We start from the raw sequence: 20,678 nt of genomic DNA, 5'->3' as shown, positions 1-20,678 counted from the left end.
TGGTCCGATATACATCTCTGGCCAGATGGTTACAGCGAGGTCGCTTGTCGCCCTTAGTCGTCTTACTGGTATCCACAAGTTTACCATGAGCCTTTGCATGAGAGGTATCACTTCCTGTTCCTCTTAGCTGTTTCATTCTGACTGGTTGCTGTTGCTGCTGTGACATCTAAATCTCTGCATGGTGATTACTTGGTGCTTTGTTTAGAATGTTATCTAGCTTTCATGTATGGTCACTCTATCTCCACCGATATACAGTACACATTGTGTTCTGGAGGTCCGTGCCACGTGTCAACACTCTAAGATAGAAGCGTACTCTGACAGACCAGTCGACAGCTTTGACACATCCACTTCCATAACAATGGCTGGGTTTCTTGATGCCTTCACTGTGTGGACTCTGTGGAGAGCCTTCTCTCTCTCTCTCTCTCTCTCTCTCTCTCTCTCTCTCTCTCTCTCTCTCTCTCTCTCTCTCTCTCTCTCTCTCTCTCTCTCTCTCTCTCTCTCTCTCTCTCTCTGTCTTTCCTTCTATATCTCTGTGGTTCCCAACGTTTTCTGGATCAAGGCCCAATTTGAAAATGTTGAAAGCGATCACAGCCCCGCCCCCACCAATCGACGGATCCAACTTTTCTTTGATGCAGGCCTTCACGTTTTCAATTTAAAAAGAGTAAGGAATATAAAATAGAAGGCCTGAAAAAGCAATGTGTTAAAATCTGTATCACGTTCAAATATTTTAAAGTTTTTTTTTTACATTAATTTGAATTCATTAACCCATTTAGGCCTATAATTATTTAATGCTTATACTGTTATCTTTGTATCATTGTTTGTTATTTGCATCTCTCTCTCCCTCTTGCTTCTTGATCTTATTCAACCGTCTTATACACGCACAATGTCACAGCTAACTATTGAAAAATAGCAGATATCTGATATTTTTGAAAGATCTTGATTCTTTTGCAAGTATTTGAATAGTATTTGAATTGTTAACTCAAATATTTGCTTCTGGGTGGTCCCTGGAACAACATGTTTTGAGATCGGGGGTTCGTGGGCCAAATACATGTACTTTTGGGGGTCCTTGACATGAAAAGACGGATTTAGAAGACATTTATAGAACCGTGTCAAAAATATTCAAAGACTTGCAAGATTTTTCAAAAATAGCAGATCTACAGGGCCCACCCCCCACATGTCTCTGTCTCTACAGGTAGGTCTATAGATCTACACTATCTGCAATACATCCTACTCTATACTGTAATTGATCTCCCAGGGAAAGGAGAGGCTCTGCAGCGTCTGATTAATAATTAACCAAGCAATCTTCAGCCTGAGAGAGAGAGAGGGAGGGGGAGAGAGAGAGAGAGAGAGAGAGAGAGAGAGAGAGAGAGAGAGAGAGAGAGAGAGAGAGAGAGAGAGAGAGAGAGAGAGGCGGGTAGCCCCCTAACGAGCCACTTCGGTAGTTCAAACGTGGCAGGACAAGCAAAGGCAAAGAAACACAGGCACATGCAGAGAGAGAGAGAGAGAGAGAGAGAGAGACAGAGAGTCAAAACTAGAAATAGAGGGGTAAAAAAACAGTAGGACAAGCTATTCCCATTCCTATTCCTAACTCTTGTCTGAGATCCACTAGCGATACGGCGCATAGGCCTATACCGCTTCAGCCCATCCGTTTTGCTCCGCTGAGAATAGATCTGAGGATAAAAAAAACGAAAGAAATGGTAGTTTCTGAAAAAATAAAAAGCATCTCAAACATGTCAGACGGGGGGGAAAAAGAGAGAGAGAAATGATATCTGATGCACACGCTGCTGAGAAGACCGTCTCCCTGTTACATCTGCACACACAGGCCGTTCTTCACTCCCCCAAATGGATTCTCACGAGACGGCGGCGCTACCCAAAAGCTTGTGCGTGTATAAGACGGTTGAATAAGATCAAGAAGCAAGAGGGAGAGAGAGATGCAAATAACAAACAATGATACAAAGATAACAGTAATATTTTATCCAGATGTGCTTGGTTCTTCTGTCCACGGGCTGTCCCTCAGTTGATGACAACTCCACACATATTGTGCAGCCAAAAAGGTACACTGCTCTCCCAGAACATATTGAAGTGATGACTTATTAATGGTGGAATCTCTCTGTCTGTCTGTCTCTCCAGGTCTGTTCCAGAGGGCCATCGCCCAGAGCGGCACGGCCATCTCCAGCTGGTCGGTGAACTACCAGCCCCTCAAGTACACCAAGATCCTGGCCCGCAAGGTGGGCTGCACCTACACGGAGACGGCCGACCTGGTGGACTGCCTGAGGAGGAAGAACTTCCGGGAGCTGGTGGACCAGGACATCCAGCCGGCCCGCTACCACATCGCCTTCGGACCCGTGGTGGACGGGGACGTGGTGCCCGACGACCCAGAGATCCTCATGCAGCAGGTAGAACATTTTAACCCATTAACACTTGGGATGCTATTATTTTTGTAATTATTTGGCTACAGAGTGCCGCCATTCACTTACGCTTTATTTTGAAGTGCCCCGGATGCCACGATCGTGTCCATGTTGTGGAAATTCACGGTCTCGTAATGGTGATTAGTATGCATATGCATGTTTGGACAAAGCATGCCATTCAGAAGTCAGATTCTTGCAGTTAAAGGGGTAGTTCACCCCCCAAATTACTTTTTTTTCTTCTATTGATTACTCACACAATGGAGACTCAAGTTCAATAATATTGATTGATGACAAAAATGTGATTATGGAAAATTGACCCTGATGGTTTCCCCATCCAGTGCCATGCATTTGGGTCTCCATCCAGGCCCATGCATTTGGGTCCCCATCCGGAATCAATGGGGGTAAATTTACTGTAATCACATTTGTTGTCTTAGGAATGTGACAAATACAAAAAAATATTATTGAACTCAAGTCTCCATGGCGTGAGTAATCAATAGACAAAAAGTCATTTTGGGGGTGAACTACTCCTTTAAGTAAAGGAATGGAGAAAGTAGAGCAAGTGGAGCTTGGAGCAAGTCATTTATGAGAAGAGTGCATTACCCCACTTACCACAGATAACTTGCATAACCGACTCCATAATTACCCCCCAAAATATTAAATGTTCCATTAGAAATGTTCTCCATGGTTTGTTTGTTCGTTCATGCATTCCTTCATTCATTGGTTACAAGTTCCATATTTTTGTTTTTCAGGTGTTGCTAATTGTGAACTGATTTACTGATTTCCAAGAATTAGTAGTACATTGTACGATACAGTGCGCACGTTGATGGTTATTAACTGTCAACAAATTCTGTTGTCATTAACAGTGTTATAGAGCAGTGGTTCTCAACCTGTGGGCCGGGACCCCAAGGGGGTCCCCAAATTATTTTGGGGGGTCCCCAGGTGATTAACTTAATGTCCAACATTGTTTTCCTCACTCAACAGTAAACAAACCAACATATAAAGTTGAAGTTTATAGGTTAAATGCACATTTCTGGAGTGACAATTTAAGGACTTTTTATATTTTTAATACCTCTAAAATGACAAATTAAAAATTTACCAAATTGTTAAATATTAGAGGCAGACATTGTGAAAATAGCTGATCTTCATGCTCACAACGCCTCGCAATAGGGGCTGTTGGGTCAGATGCCATAATGCCAGATGTCATGATAATAGGCGAACATTCAATGAAAATATGCAAACATTTGGTGTAAATGGCCAATCTACAAGCCTGCAACGCGTCACGTTTGCGACTCGTCGGGAGCCTGTAGGTCGGCTATTTTCAGCAAAGAGATTTGGTGAAGAGGGGGTGAAAAGGAGGGGGCCGAGTACAGAGCTCTGAGGGACCCCAGGCAACACATACACAGGGTGTAATTGGTTAAATAAGAGTTCTATGTAAACATTCACCAAAGTGTTACAATGAAACAAACAGGGAATGTCCCGCTTTGGACATTCCCGTAAACAAAACAAATGAGTGAAATAAGTACACGCACCGGAATAAACCCACATTTGTTGTTTGCAACTCATTTAACAATGAAACACGGAGATAAAGGATCCTCCGGGGTTGCTTTCAAGGGTAGCACTTCAGATTGTAGGGCTCTAAATGAGAGCAGTAGATCGTCGAGGGATAAAACCGCAGCCAGCGTGAGACTGTTGTTATTGTCGCTGCTCGGTAATTAGACTAGCACTTTCTCCCTGTTAATTCAACAAAACAACTCCAAATCACAGAGAGATAACCAGAGGTGAACATCAGATATCTGACAGATTTATTTGTGCATGCGTGTGTGTCTGTCTGTCTGTCTGTGTGCGTGCGTGCGTGCGTGTGAGAACACACTGTTAATTGCCACTGCAAACACAACAGAAAAATACCACAACAAAGCAGCAAATGTTTATTTCTTTTCTCGTTATCTTGTTACAGTATGTCTGAGATAAGAATTAGAATTCGTAATATTTTTACTAGACACCAGGGGTCCTTGACAGCAGGCTTCCAGGGCGTCCCCAGCCAAACTATTTAATATAACATCATGCATTGGCCATTTTAAAATATCTGATCTGCAAGCTCACGCGCCGTCGCACAGTGGCGCGTTGTGAGCTTTTTTTTTCTTGAACAAATTTGACAAATTTTTTCTATTTATTTTGATATTTTCACAACACAAATCTTTTATGTGCTACCACCTGGCACAGATTATCTTCAGATGGGGGTCAGCAGCCGAATACAAATTAATTTGGGTGATTTGAACCACTGCAACCGAACATTGACCTGCCTCCCTCTGTCCACCAGGGGGAGTTCCTGAACTATGACATCCTGATCGGGGTGAACCAGGGCGAGGGCCTGAAGTTCGTGGATGACAGTGAAGACAGCGACGGCATCTCGGCCGCAGCGTTCGACTACACCATCTCCAACTTTGTGGACAACCTGTACGGATACCCCGAGGGTGAGGAAACCTTGATGTATTATCTGCTTATTGTAAGTCGCTCTGGATCAAGTGCGTCTGCTAAATGCCTAAATTGTAAATTGTGACGCTCAGTGGAAAAAGTAAGATTTGATATCAATACTGCGTTATAGAAATACTCTGTTACAAGGGAATGTCCGGAATTCAAAAGTATGAAAGTACGTTGGCATCAAAATGCACTTAAAGTAACAAAAGTTAAAATACAACTTTTGGCACGCATAAAATGGGGCTAAAGTGGTTCATGTATGTTGTATAATATTATAATTTAAATCAAAGTGCAAAGTAACTATTAACTTTTCAAATAATTGTAGTGGAGTGAAAAAAGTACCATATTTGGATCCGAGATGTAGTGGAGTAGAAATAAAAGTATTGGAAATTGGAATTATTCAAGTAAAGTACACATAACTCAAAAGTGTTCTTAAGTGCAATACTTGAGTCAATACTTGAGTCAGTATTGAGTCAATACTTGAGTTATTTTACATCACTGGTAACACTTCCTCAGAGCCTGAAACCATTTCTACTTGTGGTGTTGAGTGCTCCCGGCGGCAGGGGGACTGTGATATACCATGATTTATGGTCTTGAAAATCAGCAGATCTACAAGCTCACAACATGGCATGGATGCGAAGCTTTGTGAGTTTGTAGATCTGCTATTTCCGGTGAGCGACACCGCGGCATCTGTGTTGCCACGAACAGCACGTCGCGACAGACCCGTTCAAGAAGTTTTATTGTCGTTCCACACAAGTACAGAACAAAAATGTATAACCCAGGTCATGGTCAAGGCAGAATCAGATAAATCACACCTAAACACTACGATAAAACGCTACATGATACCTACTGTATGGTGCAATAAAGCATTTGCACTTACCCAATAAAATTGCACGTGCTCACTAAAAACGGTGCAATAGCAACCTCAGTAGTAAAAGCAGCAGCATTACAAAATAGTATTTCTACATTGCAGTATTGATACTTAAGTGAACATTTCAGTTCATAGTTGTGAATACAAAGCCCGCCACACCACACACACACACACACACGCACACGCACACACACACACACACACACACACACACACAAGCGGAGCACACACTGGACGCGAACGGCTGCGCAGCGTCGCGTCGCGGTATCGACGCACATGAAGTGCTGCACGGTAACCCCAACTGGATGCGGCGCGCTGCCACCATAGGCTGCCACACAGCACATCCATTTCCCCGGTGGAGAGAACCATGGGAGAACATGTTCAACGCGCGGCAACGCTGGAAAAATAGAACAGTGGCGTATCGGCGCGGCAGGCGAGGCGCCAGAGCCGCGACTGCGCGCGTCTGACGCCGCCGGTGTGGGTCAGTTCCTCCGCGTCCAGTGTGTGTTCCCCTACACACACACACACACACACACATACACACACACACACACACACACACACACACACACACACACACACACACACACACACACACACACACCAGGAGCCATTGTAACATGTACACGGGCAGGGATAACATTATGCAGAGTCCAGTGAAGTGGGTCGTCACAGCACTAGCTGTATAGGTAGGGTAGAGAGCGTGTCTGTTTAAATGTGCATTTTCTTTCTCCACGGTGCGCCTGGATGCTGGCCTTTCAGGCTCTGCTGGGTGGTAACGCTGCCTCTCATTGTAATATGATCCCCCAGGCTGTCTGCTTTGAATGACAGCGACACTTATTATGGATTCCACCAACGTTCTAGGGCCATGGTTCTCAACCTTTTCAGGCCGCGACCCCCAAAATAATCATATTTTAACTGGGGACCAACCCACCCTACGAGCAATAAGAGTTGAGGCATAACGTTTTATACAACACGGTTGTAGATCGTCTATTTTCACAATTTCTGCCTCTAATATTTGACAATTTCGCCAATGTTTAATTTGTCATTTTAGAGCTATTAAAAAGTCCTTACCTTGTCACTGGAAACGTGCATATACCCTCTATACACTTAAAACGTTGTTGGTCTGTTTACTGTTGAGTGAGAAAAGAAAACAATGGTGCAGTTAATTATCTGGGGACCCCACAAAATAATTTGGGGACTAATTTGGGGACTGGGGCAGGCATAGTTTCATTGAGTTTTACCTTTATGGTTTGGTTTAGGTTTAGTTTTTTGGGAAGTTAGGGTTAAGGTTAGGTTTATAGGCATAGTTTTACTGACAGTGTCACATGTACGCACACATGCATGTGACACTGTACACAATACTGTACACAATACACATACACACACAGAGGGAGAGAGAGAGAGAGAAAGAGAGATGAAACACACACTGAGAAAACAGCGTATTGTATTGAGCGGGGAGGAGTAGCTCAGTTAAGTAACAAACCCGAACCAATTCAGAAATGAAATTTCAATGAATTAACAATGGATTAACATGACTGCGTGAGTTGGTTACAGTGGAGCCTGAACCGATTGTCACTTACTCTCGACTTGTCGTCGTGAAATAGAGTTAAACTGAAATCAATCTCAAGACATGGTTATAAATAGCCTGTGTACATGATTCGGTGACAGATGTTTTAAAATGCGGGGGCATTGCATGCATATAGACAGATTTCTCAGAGCGGCGACCATAGCAGCATCGCTTCGCACAGGCTACACGCAGAGCTTTAGAAAAAGTTATATACGTGGAATAAAGCAAAATAAAATGTCATTACTGAAACATTTTGTCAGGCCACGTCCCGATCTACGATTTTATGAAACGGCAGGAAAGGGGAACCTTCCCCCCCCCCCCCCCCCCCCCCCACACACACACACACACACACACACACACACACACACACACAAACAATGTTTCCTTAGCAATCAGCACAACACAATCTTCTTACAATAAATGCACCGAATCTCTACGTGCATCGAGTCGGTCGTATAGGCGCATGTCCTTAACCACCAGAAAAGGCTCTAGCTGTGGCCCAAATTAGCCTTAGCTTGATTTGGCAAATTCCCCAAACATGCCATTTCATTAGTTATCTGTAGTCAGTCCACTTTTCATAGTCAGTTTGCAGTAAATGCCTGGGTACAGAGGCTAGCAACATTCATCAGACATTCCCTGCACATTGGAACGTTTAACACTGTACAAGGGCTTTCCACAACTGCAGATTATCATCATGGTGAATGATCATTTGGAAGCACATGCCCATATGCTTCCAAATGACTGAAATCAGCCGTGGCTACTGAGAACCTTAATCCATGTGCATAGATCAGCTGCTGCTCCTCTGTTTCAGAGTACATTAAAGAGTGATTCAGGCCCTATTGACCGTACATCATTATTGACCTTCTCAATCGTCTAGACTCTCTAGACCTTGAAATCACTTCCACTTTAAATTAAGCAGAAAGAATAACCATTCGGTGGTGTCTTTGGATAAACAACGCTCTGGCGTGATCTGCCGCTGCAGTTCAGCTCTTACAATGAACAGAATAGATTGCAATTAATCTTGACTACAACATTGTTATATTTAAGGTGCATGACTGCGTGCTGTATTTGCTTCGTTGAAACCTCCTCCACTCACCTGCGAAGTTTTCAAGGTTTTTATTATCATTGCAAACATTGCAGGCTGTGAAACGCTTGTAATTACAGCTTCCTCAACATTGTGGATAAAAGATTGATGAATAAAAAAAAAAAAAAATACAGTCAGAATTCTGTAAAAAATTGCAGAGAGAGCAACACAAATAGCAGACGGTGTGTGTAGCTGCCTGGGGCTTCAATCCAAGCTACCTGGAATTGTGTAATTGCAATATTCTCATTCTTTTGCATCACATCAGTTCTCTCCTCTGTCTTTTTTTTATTATTCTCTCTCAGGGGCGTCAATTGGGTATGGCAGGGGTATGCAGCTGCCATACCCTGGGTCCAGGGTGGAAAATAGAAGTTACTTTTAAATATAAATCCATGAATGTTTCTTTGTCTATCTGCGCTGGTTATTATGTTGTTAAATTACAGTAAAATAACTACTAGTAAGACACCCAAGGGTGGAATGCGACCTCAGGGTGACATGCAACCTCGCCCTAAAGGGCGAGGTCGCGCCAATTCTTGACAATCTGGCCAACCACAGCGTTTCTCTGACGATTCTAGTTGTTGTCATTCTGGGGGGAGTTTGTTCATGTTTTTGTGAGGGTATCAACCCTAGGAGCTCAGCACAATCATGGCACACTCACAGAATCAATGTTATGCCCATACATGGAGTTCCCTGACTATGTTATGTCAAAACATGCCCATATGTGGACATTACCAAATATGGGCATTTCCAGATATGTCCTTAATATTGATAACATTGGGACAGGGATCTCCATATATGGGCATGAAACATATGTTAATTAGTAAAGCCAAGCTTAGGTTTGATGCCTTGGGATTTCTATATTTGGACATAAGTGTGTACCCAATAGGTCATCATCTGGAAAGGTAGGGTGTAAATCAGAGTAAAGCAGGCTTTTGAGCTAGTTAGGGTCAGAGATTGATGACATCAGAAATCCCCATATATGGGCATAAAGGGATTTTGCTTTTGTGAATGCCCATCTATGGCATTTTTATTTTATTTTATCCTTTATTAATAAAAATACATGTATGTATCCATATACATATAGAGTTCAATATTGATGTTTTTGGAGAAGGTATGTTGTAAATGTATGCTACTTAGTAAGGGGCCTCGGGTTAGATACTCTTTGTATGGCCTCTGGAGGTCCTTGGCGTCGGTTAGTAGTATGCCCAGCACATAAGATGTGGGACGTCACAAAGCCTGCGGCCATGTATCATTTTCCATCAGGCCTGTTGGTTTTCACGCTCCAGTGCGGCGTTCATGCGCTGCAAGTCAATGGCAGACTTGGCAGTCAGACAGACAGCCATTGACTCCGGCCTAACAATGGCTACTTTCTATGACGGTAGTCCCATATGACATGATGGACTGGACTATCTCCATATATAGTGTTATCCACATTTCGTGTAGCTGCCCTGTACAGGAAGTGATGTCACAACTCGCTGACATCACACTGACATCACAGAGGCTTCGGAAGGACGGTCACGAGGCTTCGGACACTCAAGCGACACGATTCTTCAGAGTATATGCGACCTTCGGTCGCAATAAATGCAAAGTTTAACAAAATGGTCACTTTAACAAGGTATTATAATTATATTCTCCACACTTGTATTCTTCCCATCTTGACAGAATGGTATATTCCCAGGTTCTGCAGGTCAGCTGCACAGGTGCAGGTCAGCTGCACAGGTGAACAACCATTCCAGGCGGCCATATCCAGCCCAAGAAACCGTAGAAACCTGTGTAAAGAACTGACAAAATTCGTTGTTTTTTTCAGACATTGTGAAAATAGACGATCTACATGCTCACAACGCCTCGCAGTGCGAGGCGTTGTGAGCATGTAGATCAGCTATTTTCACAAAAGAACCGTGTTATACAAATGTAATGCCTCTTTTCCATGAGGACTCCCATCTTTGCCATACCCTAGCTTTTGCTGACGCCACTGTGTTCTCTCTCTCTCTCTCTCTCTCCCTCTCTCTCTCTCTGTTGCTTTCTTTCACACAGCTGTACAACTTCACACCTCCACGACCCTCATCTCTCTCTCACTCGCTGCTCTGTTTCCTCTCTCGCTGACAACTCTGCACTCTCATCTCTCCAACTCTTCTTTTTGCCTGTCATCATCATCGTCTCTCTCTCTCTCGTCTGGTGCTTTCCTGCCAACTCTCTCCACTGTTGCCTTCCTTTCCTTTGGTCCGTGCTTTGGTCTCCCTCCCTTCCGTCTGCCTCTCTCTCTCTCTCTCTCCTTCCTTTCCTTTGGTCCGTGCTTTGGTCTCCCTCCCTTCCGTCTGCCTCTCTCTCTCTCTCTCCTTCCTCCTGCTGTTCTCCTTCCTGTAGCCGTCTGATGTTTAACCTCGTCCGCCTTTTCCTGCTGTGACTGTTCTTTTCATTTCATTTCATTTCATCTCTCTCTCTCTCTGTCTCTCTGTCTCTCTGTCTCTCTGTTTTCTCCCCCTTCCTTCTCTGAGGAAGAACACAGAGAAATTAAGGTGCCAACTGGAACCGAAACGTTTTTTTTTCCCCAAAAGAATTATGCCATATAACTATTTTTCGTTCCAGAAAGAACCTTTCAGACCATCATGGTTCTATAAAGCAGTGTCTCCCCTTAACTCTGACAGTGTACAAATTATGGAACCAAATGGACCCGTCAGGGTTCATTTGTTTCCATTTTTACACTGTCAGAGTTACAGACTTGTATGGGTCAATTTAGACCCCCCTAAAGGAACCCACAGTGTCTTTGGAATCCACTTTGAGAACCACTGCTATAAAGAACCGGCTGTTTTCAAAAAGTGTTCTTTGAGGAACCATTTCTGTCCCTCAAAGAATTTGACAAAGAAGGTTCTAGAACTATTTGGAGGAACATGAGTAGGTGATGAATCTTAATGGAACCATGTAAGCATTTTAAAGCAGTCGTTCCCAAACTTTTCAGGTCGAGATCCAGAATAGAGAGATTAGATGTTCGCCCAAACGAAAAGGTTGAGAACCACTGTTTTAAAGAACCATTCAAGAACCATCACGTGGTCTGTGTGTGTGTGTCGCAGGTAAAGACATCCTGAGGGAGACCATCAAGTTCATGTACACGGACTGGGCCGACCGGGACAACGGCGACATGCGCCGCAAGACGCTGCTGGCGCTGTTCACCGACCACCAGTGGGTGGCGCCGGCCGTGGCCACGGCCAAGCTGCACGCCGAGTTCCAGTCTCCCGTCTACTTCTACACCTTCTACCACCACTGCCAGACGGAGACGCGGCCCGAGTGGGCCGACGCCGCGCACGGCGACGAGATCCCCTACGTGTTCGGCGTGCCCATGATCGGCGCCACCGACCTGTTCCCCTGCAACTTCTCCAAGAACGACGTGATGCTGAGCGCCGTGGTGATGACCTACTGGACCAACTTCGCCAAGACCGGGTAGGTGGATGATGTGCTGTAGGTAGAGTTCTTAAATTCTGCCCGAACCCGACCATACTAGAACCCGACCGACATTTCGGGTAGGGTAGGGCCTAAAATGTATGCTAATTAGTCGGGCCGGGTAGGGCCTCGGGCTCAATGAAAAAATAAAATATGTATTTTTATTATTTTATTACTATTACTATATGATAGACCCGACCATACCCGACGTTTTCGGGCCGGGTAGGGCCTAAAATGTATGCTAACTAGTAGGGCCGGGTAGGGCCTCGGGCCTGCCCAGTTGGTGTCAGACCGCCATTCCGAAACACCGCCATTCCGAACATTGACTAGGGTTAGGGTTAGGGTTAGGGTTAGGGGTAGGGTTAGGGGTAGGGTTAGGGTTGGTTAGGGTTAGGGTTAGGGTTAGGGTTAGGGTAAGGGTTAGGGGTAGGGTTAGGGGTAGGGTTAGGGTTAGAAGTCAATGTTCGGAATGGCGGTGTTTCGGAATGGCGGGGTGTAACCGCCCAGTTAGGGTCCAGTTAGGGCCGGGCCTTAATTTTCAGGCCCGTTGAGAACTCTAGCTGTAGGTGGATGTGAAAAATCGTGAAAAGTCTTTGAATATTTTGGACCCGATTCTATGAATGTCTTCTAAATCCTTCTTCTATAAATTCAGTGGTTCTCAAACTTTTTCAAGTCAAGGACCCCCAAAATTAAATGTATTTGGCCGCCGACCCATGTTGTTCCAGGGACCACCCAGAAGCAAATATTTGTGTTACAAATGTTCAGACAAGCTTGCAGCGCGGCACTCAGTGCCACGCTGTGAGCTTGTATATCTGCTATTTTTCAATAGCTAAAGTATACATTTATAAAATAATTCCAGGTCTTAAAGATGCGGTGCCATGATTTTTTCCCCCGTAAAACATGATGATCAGGTATTATGATTATACTAGGAGGAAGATTCTTTTCCAAAAAAGTGTACAGAAAGTGTTAAAATTATGTTTTTATGTGGCCACACCAACCAGTTGGTTGTTAGGTTGGTGGTGACCTAGCTGAAGTTAGCCACACCCACAGTGTTGGGTGTATGGTAAAAGGGAGAGGATGATTTTATAATGTCATTAAATCAGTGTTTTTCGATCAGGCCTTTTGGCTCAGAGGCTTTCAGCTTTCAGGAAGAAACCAAAAAAACACAGGGAAGGCATATTTGCACATTATAACCACACCCGGTGGTCTGTTAGAGTAATGTTAACTCAGACACATACAAAACAGAAATAATGCCAAAATATGGCACCACCTCTTTAAGAGGGTGTTGGCTTTCAGTTCACTTTCTTAAAATACTCCTGGAAAACTAACTCAGCAAAAAAATGCTGCCTTTTTCACAGGGCACCTGTCCTGCAGCAACAGAGAGAGGTTTAAAGGTTCAAAGTTATTTAAAGGGATATGGTATGTTGGAACAGGAGAGGAGGTTTTTACAACCGCGATGATCCGTGTGTAAGCTATGGTCCATAGAGAACAGGCTGGTTTGACCAAACGGGCGATATGGGAAAAGAAGCAGATATATATCCATGTTTCTGCAGCCAGGATGAATACAATTCAACGGGCACCAGAAGTCCACGGATGTAGTATTCCGTGAGGCAGGGGTCTTCAACAGGGGGTCCGGGACCCCTAGGGGGTCCTCAGAGATACTACAGGGGGTCCTCCAAATCTTTGAGTGATAGAAAGTTTTTTTTGCTCCTTTTTTTATATTAACAACTTCCATCATTCTGAGAACTTTAGCCAAAAATAGCAGATCTACAAGCTCACAACGCCTCGCAGCGCGAGGCGTTGTGAGCTTGTAGATCGGCTATTTTTGGCAAAGAGCTTTGGTGTAGAGGGGAAAAAGAGCAGGCTAAGTACAGAGTCAAATTCAAGTTTATTAGGTAATGACGGCTCAAGTGGTTAAATATCTGAACACACAAATTGACATGAATCCAAACTACATCGACGATTGTGCTGTCAAAAGATGAAACTATTTGGAATCTATTGACAGGTTGTGGGGGGTCCCTGCTTCATCTCTCTCTCAACTTAGGGGTCCTTGGCCTGAAAACGTTGAAGACCCCTGCCGTGAGGAATTATGGGAAACTGAGTTAACTTAACTCAACTTAACTTGTATTTTAATCTCAAATAACATGATATGTCTTCATTAAATGGTTGTACCATGGATGGTACTGCATGTGTCCTAATCCCGGAGCTGAATAAGTGTCAAAGTCAGGCCTTCGCCAAGGTTACAAGTGGGTAGGAGCCAAGGTTACAAGTGGGTAGGAGCCAAGGTTACAAGTGGGTAGGAGCCAAGAAACATGTTTTATTTTTCTCTCACTTCCCACATATAAGTGTGCGCACGAAAATAAACCAGCAAACACTAACCACTTGAACAGCATCCCTATTCCGGGGGAAGGTTCACCAAAAATAGCCGATCTACACGCGTTGTGAGCTTGTAGATCGTCTGTTTTTGGTGAAGAGAGTTTAGGTAGATGGAAAAATAACTCATCAAGTACAGTGCAAATCATGTCTGTTTTACTAAGTGTAGAGGGTCTAAGTGGTTAAGATTTAGGATTTCAAAGGTTCCTGACCGGACCACCCCCCTCTTATCTCCTTCCAGGGACCCCAACCTGCCGGTGCCACAGGACACCAAGTTCATCCACACCAAGCCCAACCGCTTCGAGGAGGTCATCTGGACCAAGTTCAACTCCAAGGACAAGCAGTACCTCCACATCGGCCTGAAGCCCCGCGTCCGGGACAACTACCGGGCCAACAAGGTAGCCTTCTGGCTGGAGCTGGTGCCGCACCTGCACAGCCTCAACGAGGACGTGCCCACCACCCGCCTCACCCCCGGCGGCGTGGGCCCCACCCACAGACCCTGGCCCAAAATCCGCCCCACCGCCCACCCGTACCCCACCTTCCCCTCGGACCCGGAGGGGGAGGGCTCGGAGCGGCCGCACCAGAACCTGTTCCCCGGCGACACGCGCGACTACTCCACGGAGCTGAGCGTGACGGTGGCGGTGGGCGCCTCGCTGCTCTTCCTCAACATCCTGGCGTTCGCCGCGCTCTACTACAAGCGCGACAAGCGCCACGAGATGCGCCGGCACCGGCTGTCGCCGCACCGCGGGCACCACGGCGGCGGGCACCCCGGCGCCAACGACCTGGCGCACAGCCAGGAGGAGGAGATCATGTCGCTGCAGATGAAGCACTCGTCGGAGCACGACGCCCACCACGACATGGAGCCGCTGCGGCCGCACGACATCCTGCGGCCCGCCTGCCCGCCCGACTACACGCTGGCGCTGCGCCGCGCGCCCGACGACGTGCCCCTGATGACGCCCAACACCATCACCATGATCCCCAGCACCATCACCGGCATGCAGCCCCTGCACGCCTTCAACACCTACCCCTCCTCCACCACCGGCCACAACAACACCCTGCCCCACCCCCACTCCACCACCAGGGTATAGGGGGCAGCGGGTTCTCTCAAGACTTTTTACATTTCAAAAAGGATCTCCCCCTTAACTCTGACAGTGTACAAATGGAACCGAATGGGCCCGTCAGGGTCCATTCGGTTCCATCTGTATGCTGTTAGAGTTACAGACTTGTATGGGTCAATTTAGACCCCCATAAAGGAACCCACAAAGTCCCTGGAATCCACTTTGAGAACCACTGGTAGAGGGAACGGCCTCGCACAGCGCCTCCCCCCCAGCCTAGGGACCCGCCAGGAGTGGCTTTAGCCACCGGACGACAACAACAAGGGTCTTTGGGCTCTTTGTTCCATTCTCTTACTCTCTCGTTTCTCCCCCCCAACCCCCCTAGAAAACAAAAACTCAACGGCAACAAACACCCAACCACCCGCTGTCAAAACTTCAGCAGTTCCCCTCCGTCGTCGTGTGGCGCGACGGAACTGCGTTGCAGCGGGGGTGGCCATTTGTGTTGACGGTGAAGAGGCGGGGAGGTGGTGGGGTTGACGACTTGGATATTTTTCCAAGGACGCTGTTTTCAAACCGAGGAGGACGCGCGGCGGCGGCGGTCCTCGAACTGCCCGTACGTGGGACGATGGCGTATCTATCGCCCTGCTCTCTGTGTCAGAACCCCCTCCACCCCCTCTCCGCCGCCTCTCTCTTTAGATACTCTGTCATGGTCCTTGTTTTACTCGGTGTGCTTCTATCCGTCTCTTTTCTACATCCCCCTCGGACCTCCCCACCCCCCCCCAGCTGTGTTCCCCCTCATTCACTCCCTCCGTTCTGAGGAGTCATAAACTGATGAGTCAAGTGTTTTTTTGGGGGGGGGGGGGGGGGGGGGGGGGGGAGTGAGCACGGTATAAGCATATACTGTAGCTGTACGTTGATAATATACAATACTGTCATTCTACCAGCATTCTTTGGTGCCAAGTACGTACCGCTGTGTTTGTTCCCCCACCCCAGGTGTGTGTGTGTGAGGGGGGATTGAAGAGAATTCTAGAATATTCCTATTTACTGTCAACTAACACATGCTGTGTCGTCATATGACAAAAGTGCCAAATCGGCTGCTGTTGTTGCGTCTTATCTTTGCTTTTTGTTTGGGTTTTTCATTTTTCTCCGGGCGTTTGTTTGATTGTTGCTTTTTTAATTTTTTTGTGGAACATTTCTTTTCTTCTTTTTTTTCGTTTTGTTTGCTGAAAACATAGATATATAGAAATGATATTATATATAGTTATATATAAATGTGTACAAATGGAGAAAGTATATAAATGGGGTTTCTCAGTGGGGATCTATGCATGAATTATTTTTAAAAAATGACGACGACGGGGGGCAAAAGGACACTGTATCTGTCAATGCACGTTTCCCAATCTAATCGACTCATATCTGTCTCCACTTTGACCATCTTTCTTTGTTACCCCCCTCTCCCCCCATGCCCACACACTCTGCAACAAGAATGCCGGAAAACCTCAACATCACCCAGCAAAACCTCTCCCTTGATCAATCATGAAAAAAAGTCACTGACACAACTTACATGACTTACGATGACGGCGACACCCATGAATACTATGAGTACTCGCCACTTGAACCCTGATGGCGTTCCAATTGGCATAGTCATAGTAGGCCAACATTCAGCAAACATAGCAGGTCTAGAAGCTTACAACACATAACGTGAGCTTATTCATCTCCTGTTTTCGGCAAAGAGTTTTTTAAGTAGAGGGAAAAAAGAGTGGGCAAAGTATAGACCCCTGGGCGGTCGACAGAGTATATTGGGTTCAAGTTGAATCTCTCTTTCTCTCTCTCCGTCTCTCTCTCACTCACACACACACACACACACACAACTCAGAGGTACCAGCCTCTCGATGTCGCGCCCCATCAGCCCATCCCAGCTCTCCTCTCTCGCTGCTTCTCCATAAACATCTTTGGGTTTTTAGGGTACGTGAAAGTATCAAAGCTGCAGACTGCTTGCCTGTACAGAATTATTTTTGTATCTCAGTCAACAAGCAAAACACAGGCAGCTTCTACTCACTTCTCACCGCACGCACCCCTGTTCCCAACACATGCATATTCTGTTTGATGTGTGAAACGCGTGCTGCGAGCATGTGTTCGCGTAGCGTTGGTGTGGACGTGTGCGTGTGTGCGTGCGTGCGTGCATATTCGCACCTATGCATGTGCGTGAGGCGGGCAAGCAAGTCGGCACCGACTGATTCACATAGGCAGAGTTAAGCTTAAGCACTTTAAGCCCAGCATCGGTAGGCCACTGTGGGGAAAGATTTTACTGAGAGTAGCGCTCACAGCGTTGTGAGCTTGTCGATCGGCGTGTTTCAGCGAAAGCTTTTGGGGTTTTAAGCAGGTTAAGTAAAGAGTGAACCGGGTGAGATAACAGAGAGAGAGAGAGACAGAGAGAGAGAGAGGGAGAGAGAAGCAGACGCCACATTTCCAGGGATCTCGCTCACGTCGCAAACACAGGTCTGCAAAACAAGAGCCCCCTACAGTAAGAATACTTAGACCCCCTGCTCCCCCCTACAGTAACCATGGAGAGTCACACTGTGTCCCACCACACCCGACCACCACACAATGTCTGACCTCAAGCAGCTCCGCTCTCATTAAAAAGGCTTAGCCCACTAAAACTAGTGACCTTTTTGTTGTATATTATTGAACTGTAAGCACACTGGGGGCCAGTGGGGGGGGGGGCGACTGGCAGTCCTCCAGAACAGAGGCCTGCCGCGCAGGGCTGGAAGATTCAAAAGATCAAATAAAACAGACAAATCAAATCAAACAAAAGGGGGAGCGGAACTCCTATACAGGGTAGTAGCAACAACACGGTCCACAACTGTCTTTTTTTGTTGTTGTTGTTGTTGTTGTTTGGGTCAGAATGCTTCGGCCTCCTGCTTGCACGAGCGCACACGCGCACACACACATGCACACACTCACAGATTCTCTACTGAGGAGAACGGACATGGATATAATGCGAGCGACGCGTCGGCCGCCCAACATTGATCGACCCCCCCCCCCCCCCAACCCCATTAAAACTGTTAATGCTGTTGACTGAACCCCCCACGGCAGCACATGGTAGCCTAATACATCCAACATGGGACAAGTTAGTTATAAACGGTGCTGTTTGCTTGTGTTCTAGCTTTAGCCTGTTTGATTGTTTGTTTTCTATTTTATTACTTGCCTGAAGGGCCCGGGAATGGGAGCGTTGCGCCTGTGGCTGCTCCTGGCAGGTGTTTTATAAGCCTACTGGAAAGGGAAATGTGCACAAACGTATAACACAAAAAACAAAGTGACTGTCTGACTAAAGATTGATGTCGGTAAAGGAGACGAGGTGCGCTTCGTGGGACCGGTGCCGTAGGATGGACAATAGACACGTCACTGGAAGAGAGAATGTGGCAGGAAAAACCGGGAAAAGACTCACAGCCTTAATCATCAAAAACAAATACAAAAGGGGACTGTGGCTGGCCATTTGCAAACGAGGACATTAAAAGGCATGGCAATCTTACTGTCCTCAATGTTTGCCAGGAGTCTAAACCACCTGCTTGTCTGTCCTACTAAGGGTCTCTGTGCCCCCCAAAACCATTTTATACTCATTCTTGTGAATACAAAGGCAGTGGGAAGCTGTGAAGTGAACTTCACCAACACCAACACAGCTAAATATGACACCTCCAGATGTGAAAACAGCAGCGAACGGTATTTTCTTTGGTCTGTTCCTTTTCCTTGTCTATTTTATAAGCTTAACACAAGAGGGAGCTGATAGTGACAGACTTCAACTACAGCCCCGCTTCCTCTGTGAATGGATATTATGTGAAGGATAAACCACACATGGCTGAAAGGAGAGAGACAGACACACAACAACTAAAGGATCAAAACTGTACATTTTTAAGTGTAAGAAACAGACAAAAATATTTGTAAATATTAAGTTTCTTGTTTTTATTTGTTTTTTTTGTTTCTTTTGGAGTGAATGAATGAACTACTTACTTTTGTGACAACAGAAAGACAACAGGTGCAGTTTGTAAAAATGAGCGTCGGCTCAAATGTCCAGCTCCACTCGAGTGATGAAACAATGTGCAAATACCACTGAGCTCTTTCCATAGAAGTGGCTACATCAGTTTGAAATATATGAATATTAAAAAGCTATTTATGTTGACAGATCTATTTGCTCTTAGTCCAAAGTTGCTAATCTCTGGGTAGACGACGTGATGAGATTCATCTCAGTTCCAGTTTCCCTCCCTCACGACGCCACATAAAGCTAGTCATGACGGAACTGTGTGCACTCTTGTCCAGTGGGTTTTAAATAGTAGACTATGTCGATTTTACCATCTAAAGGGTTTACGTTGCCTTACATGTGATGGGGCTTTCCCGATGTCTGACTTCTTATGGCAGTACACTCCCGTTTCAAGAAATATAGGCTACATGAAGTGATGCATTCATTGGGTGACTCTGGAGTGAAGGGTCTGGTCATCATTGCGTGTAAGAGCACTGACCTTGTTTGTAAGTATACTCTAATAACCTGGATGATGTTGGGTGTTTGGTCAGTGATTCTTTGCCAGCTCTAAACAGAGGCTTATTAAACACAAGTACAACTGAACGATCAGCTGACATGTAGCAGTGTTTACAGGTAGCCTCTTCATGTTCAAATATGAGGAAGACATGATGAGACTCTTCATAGCCACATTAGAATAACACTAACATTTCTCCCCTCAGTGTCCTGTGCTGCATTTTAATGACAAAAGCAGTATTTATTACATACAGTAGGTACACAGGATTTTGGCAAAGTAAACGTATGTTTTCTCATGCCAATAAAGCCCCTTTGAATTGTTAGATGATGTCTTTGCAGTGGCATTAAATCACTTCACAGGAATACATAGTACACTTTGTGGGTTCAGGGCACGATACCAAAGTTGCGTCCAAGACCACATAGGCTACTAACATATTGCGTACTACTACTGTAGCCTACTATTACAGGATGCCATTTTCAGCCTGCTATTTAATATCTAGCAGTTGGGTTTCACTTCGGATAAACGAAAAAATGCTTAGGCATACTAACTAGTATATGTTAGTATGTGATTTTGTACACATGCAGCTTAAATACTAACTAGCATACTATTTAGTATGCCAAATAACCTTCTATAGTATGTATGCCCAAAGTGAAACTAAATAGTAGGCTGAAAATAGCATCCTGTGTAGTATGCAGTGTGTTAGTATGCAATTTTGGATGCACTGTAAGAGTGTGCACATTGTAGTTTGTTTTGTCTCAAAGTGAACATCACTGAATGTGTGATAGACGGCCCCTGTCACATATAGGTAAACTGTTTGTTTGTTTGTCCGTAGCATATAATGACAGGCCATTGGCCCTTAAGAATGACCATAGACCCCCATCAGT

At 45.5% G+C, this 20,678-nt stretch overlaps 1 protein-coding gene across 2 annotated transcripts in view; it reads left to right on the top strand.

Annotated features, from left to right (window-relative positions):
• Nucleotides 1-15,301, top strand: part of nlgn2a (neuroligin 2a) — a gene marked incomplete at its 3' end in the record, with an annotated part of 269,076 nt that extends 253,775 nt beyond the window's left edge. For both annotated transcript variants that reach the window (XM_080741965.1, XM_080741964.1), the window contains 4 exons: nucleotides 2,131-2,396; nucleotides 4,726-4,879; nucleotides 11,474-11,840; nucleotides 14,455-15,301. In XM_080741965.1, the coding sequence (XP_080598091.1) occupies nucleotides 2,131-2,396; nucleotides 4,726-4,879; nucleotides 11,474-11,840; nucleotides 14,455-15,301 (1,634 nt within the window). The remainder of the gene's footprint in view (nucleotides 1-2,130; nucleotides 2,397-4,725; nucleotides 4,880-11,473; nucleotides 11,841-14,454) is intronic.
• Between the last annotated feature and the right edge of the window lie 5,377 nt (nucleotides 15,302-20,678).

Source organism: Nannobrachium achirus (assembly GCF_963921795.1).
Source record: "Nannobrachium achirus genome assembly, chromosome: 14".
Lineage (NCBI taxonomy): Eukaryota > Metazoa > Chordata > Actinopteri > Myctophiformes > Myctophidae > Nannobrachium > Nannobrachium achirus.
This window is presented reverse-complemented; position numbering and strand designations above follow the sequence as displayed.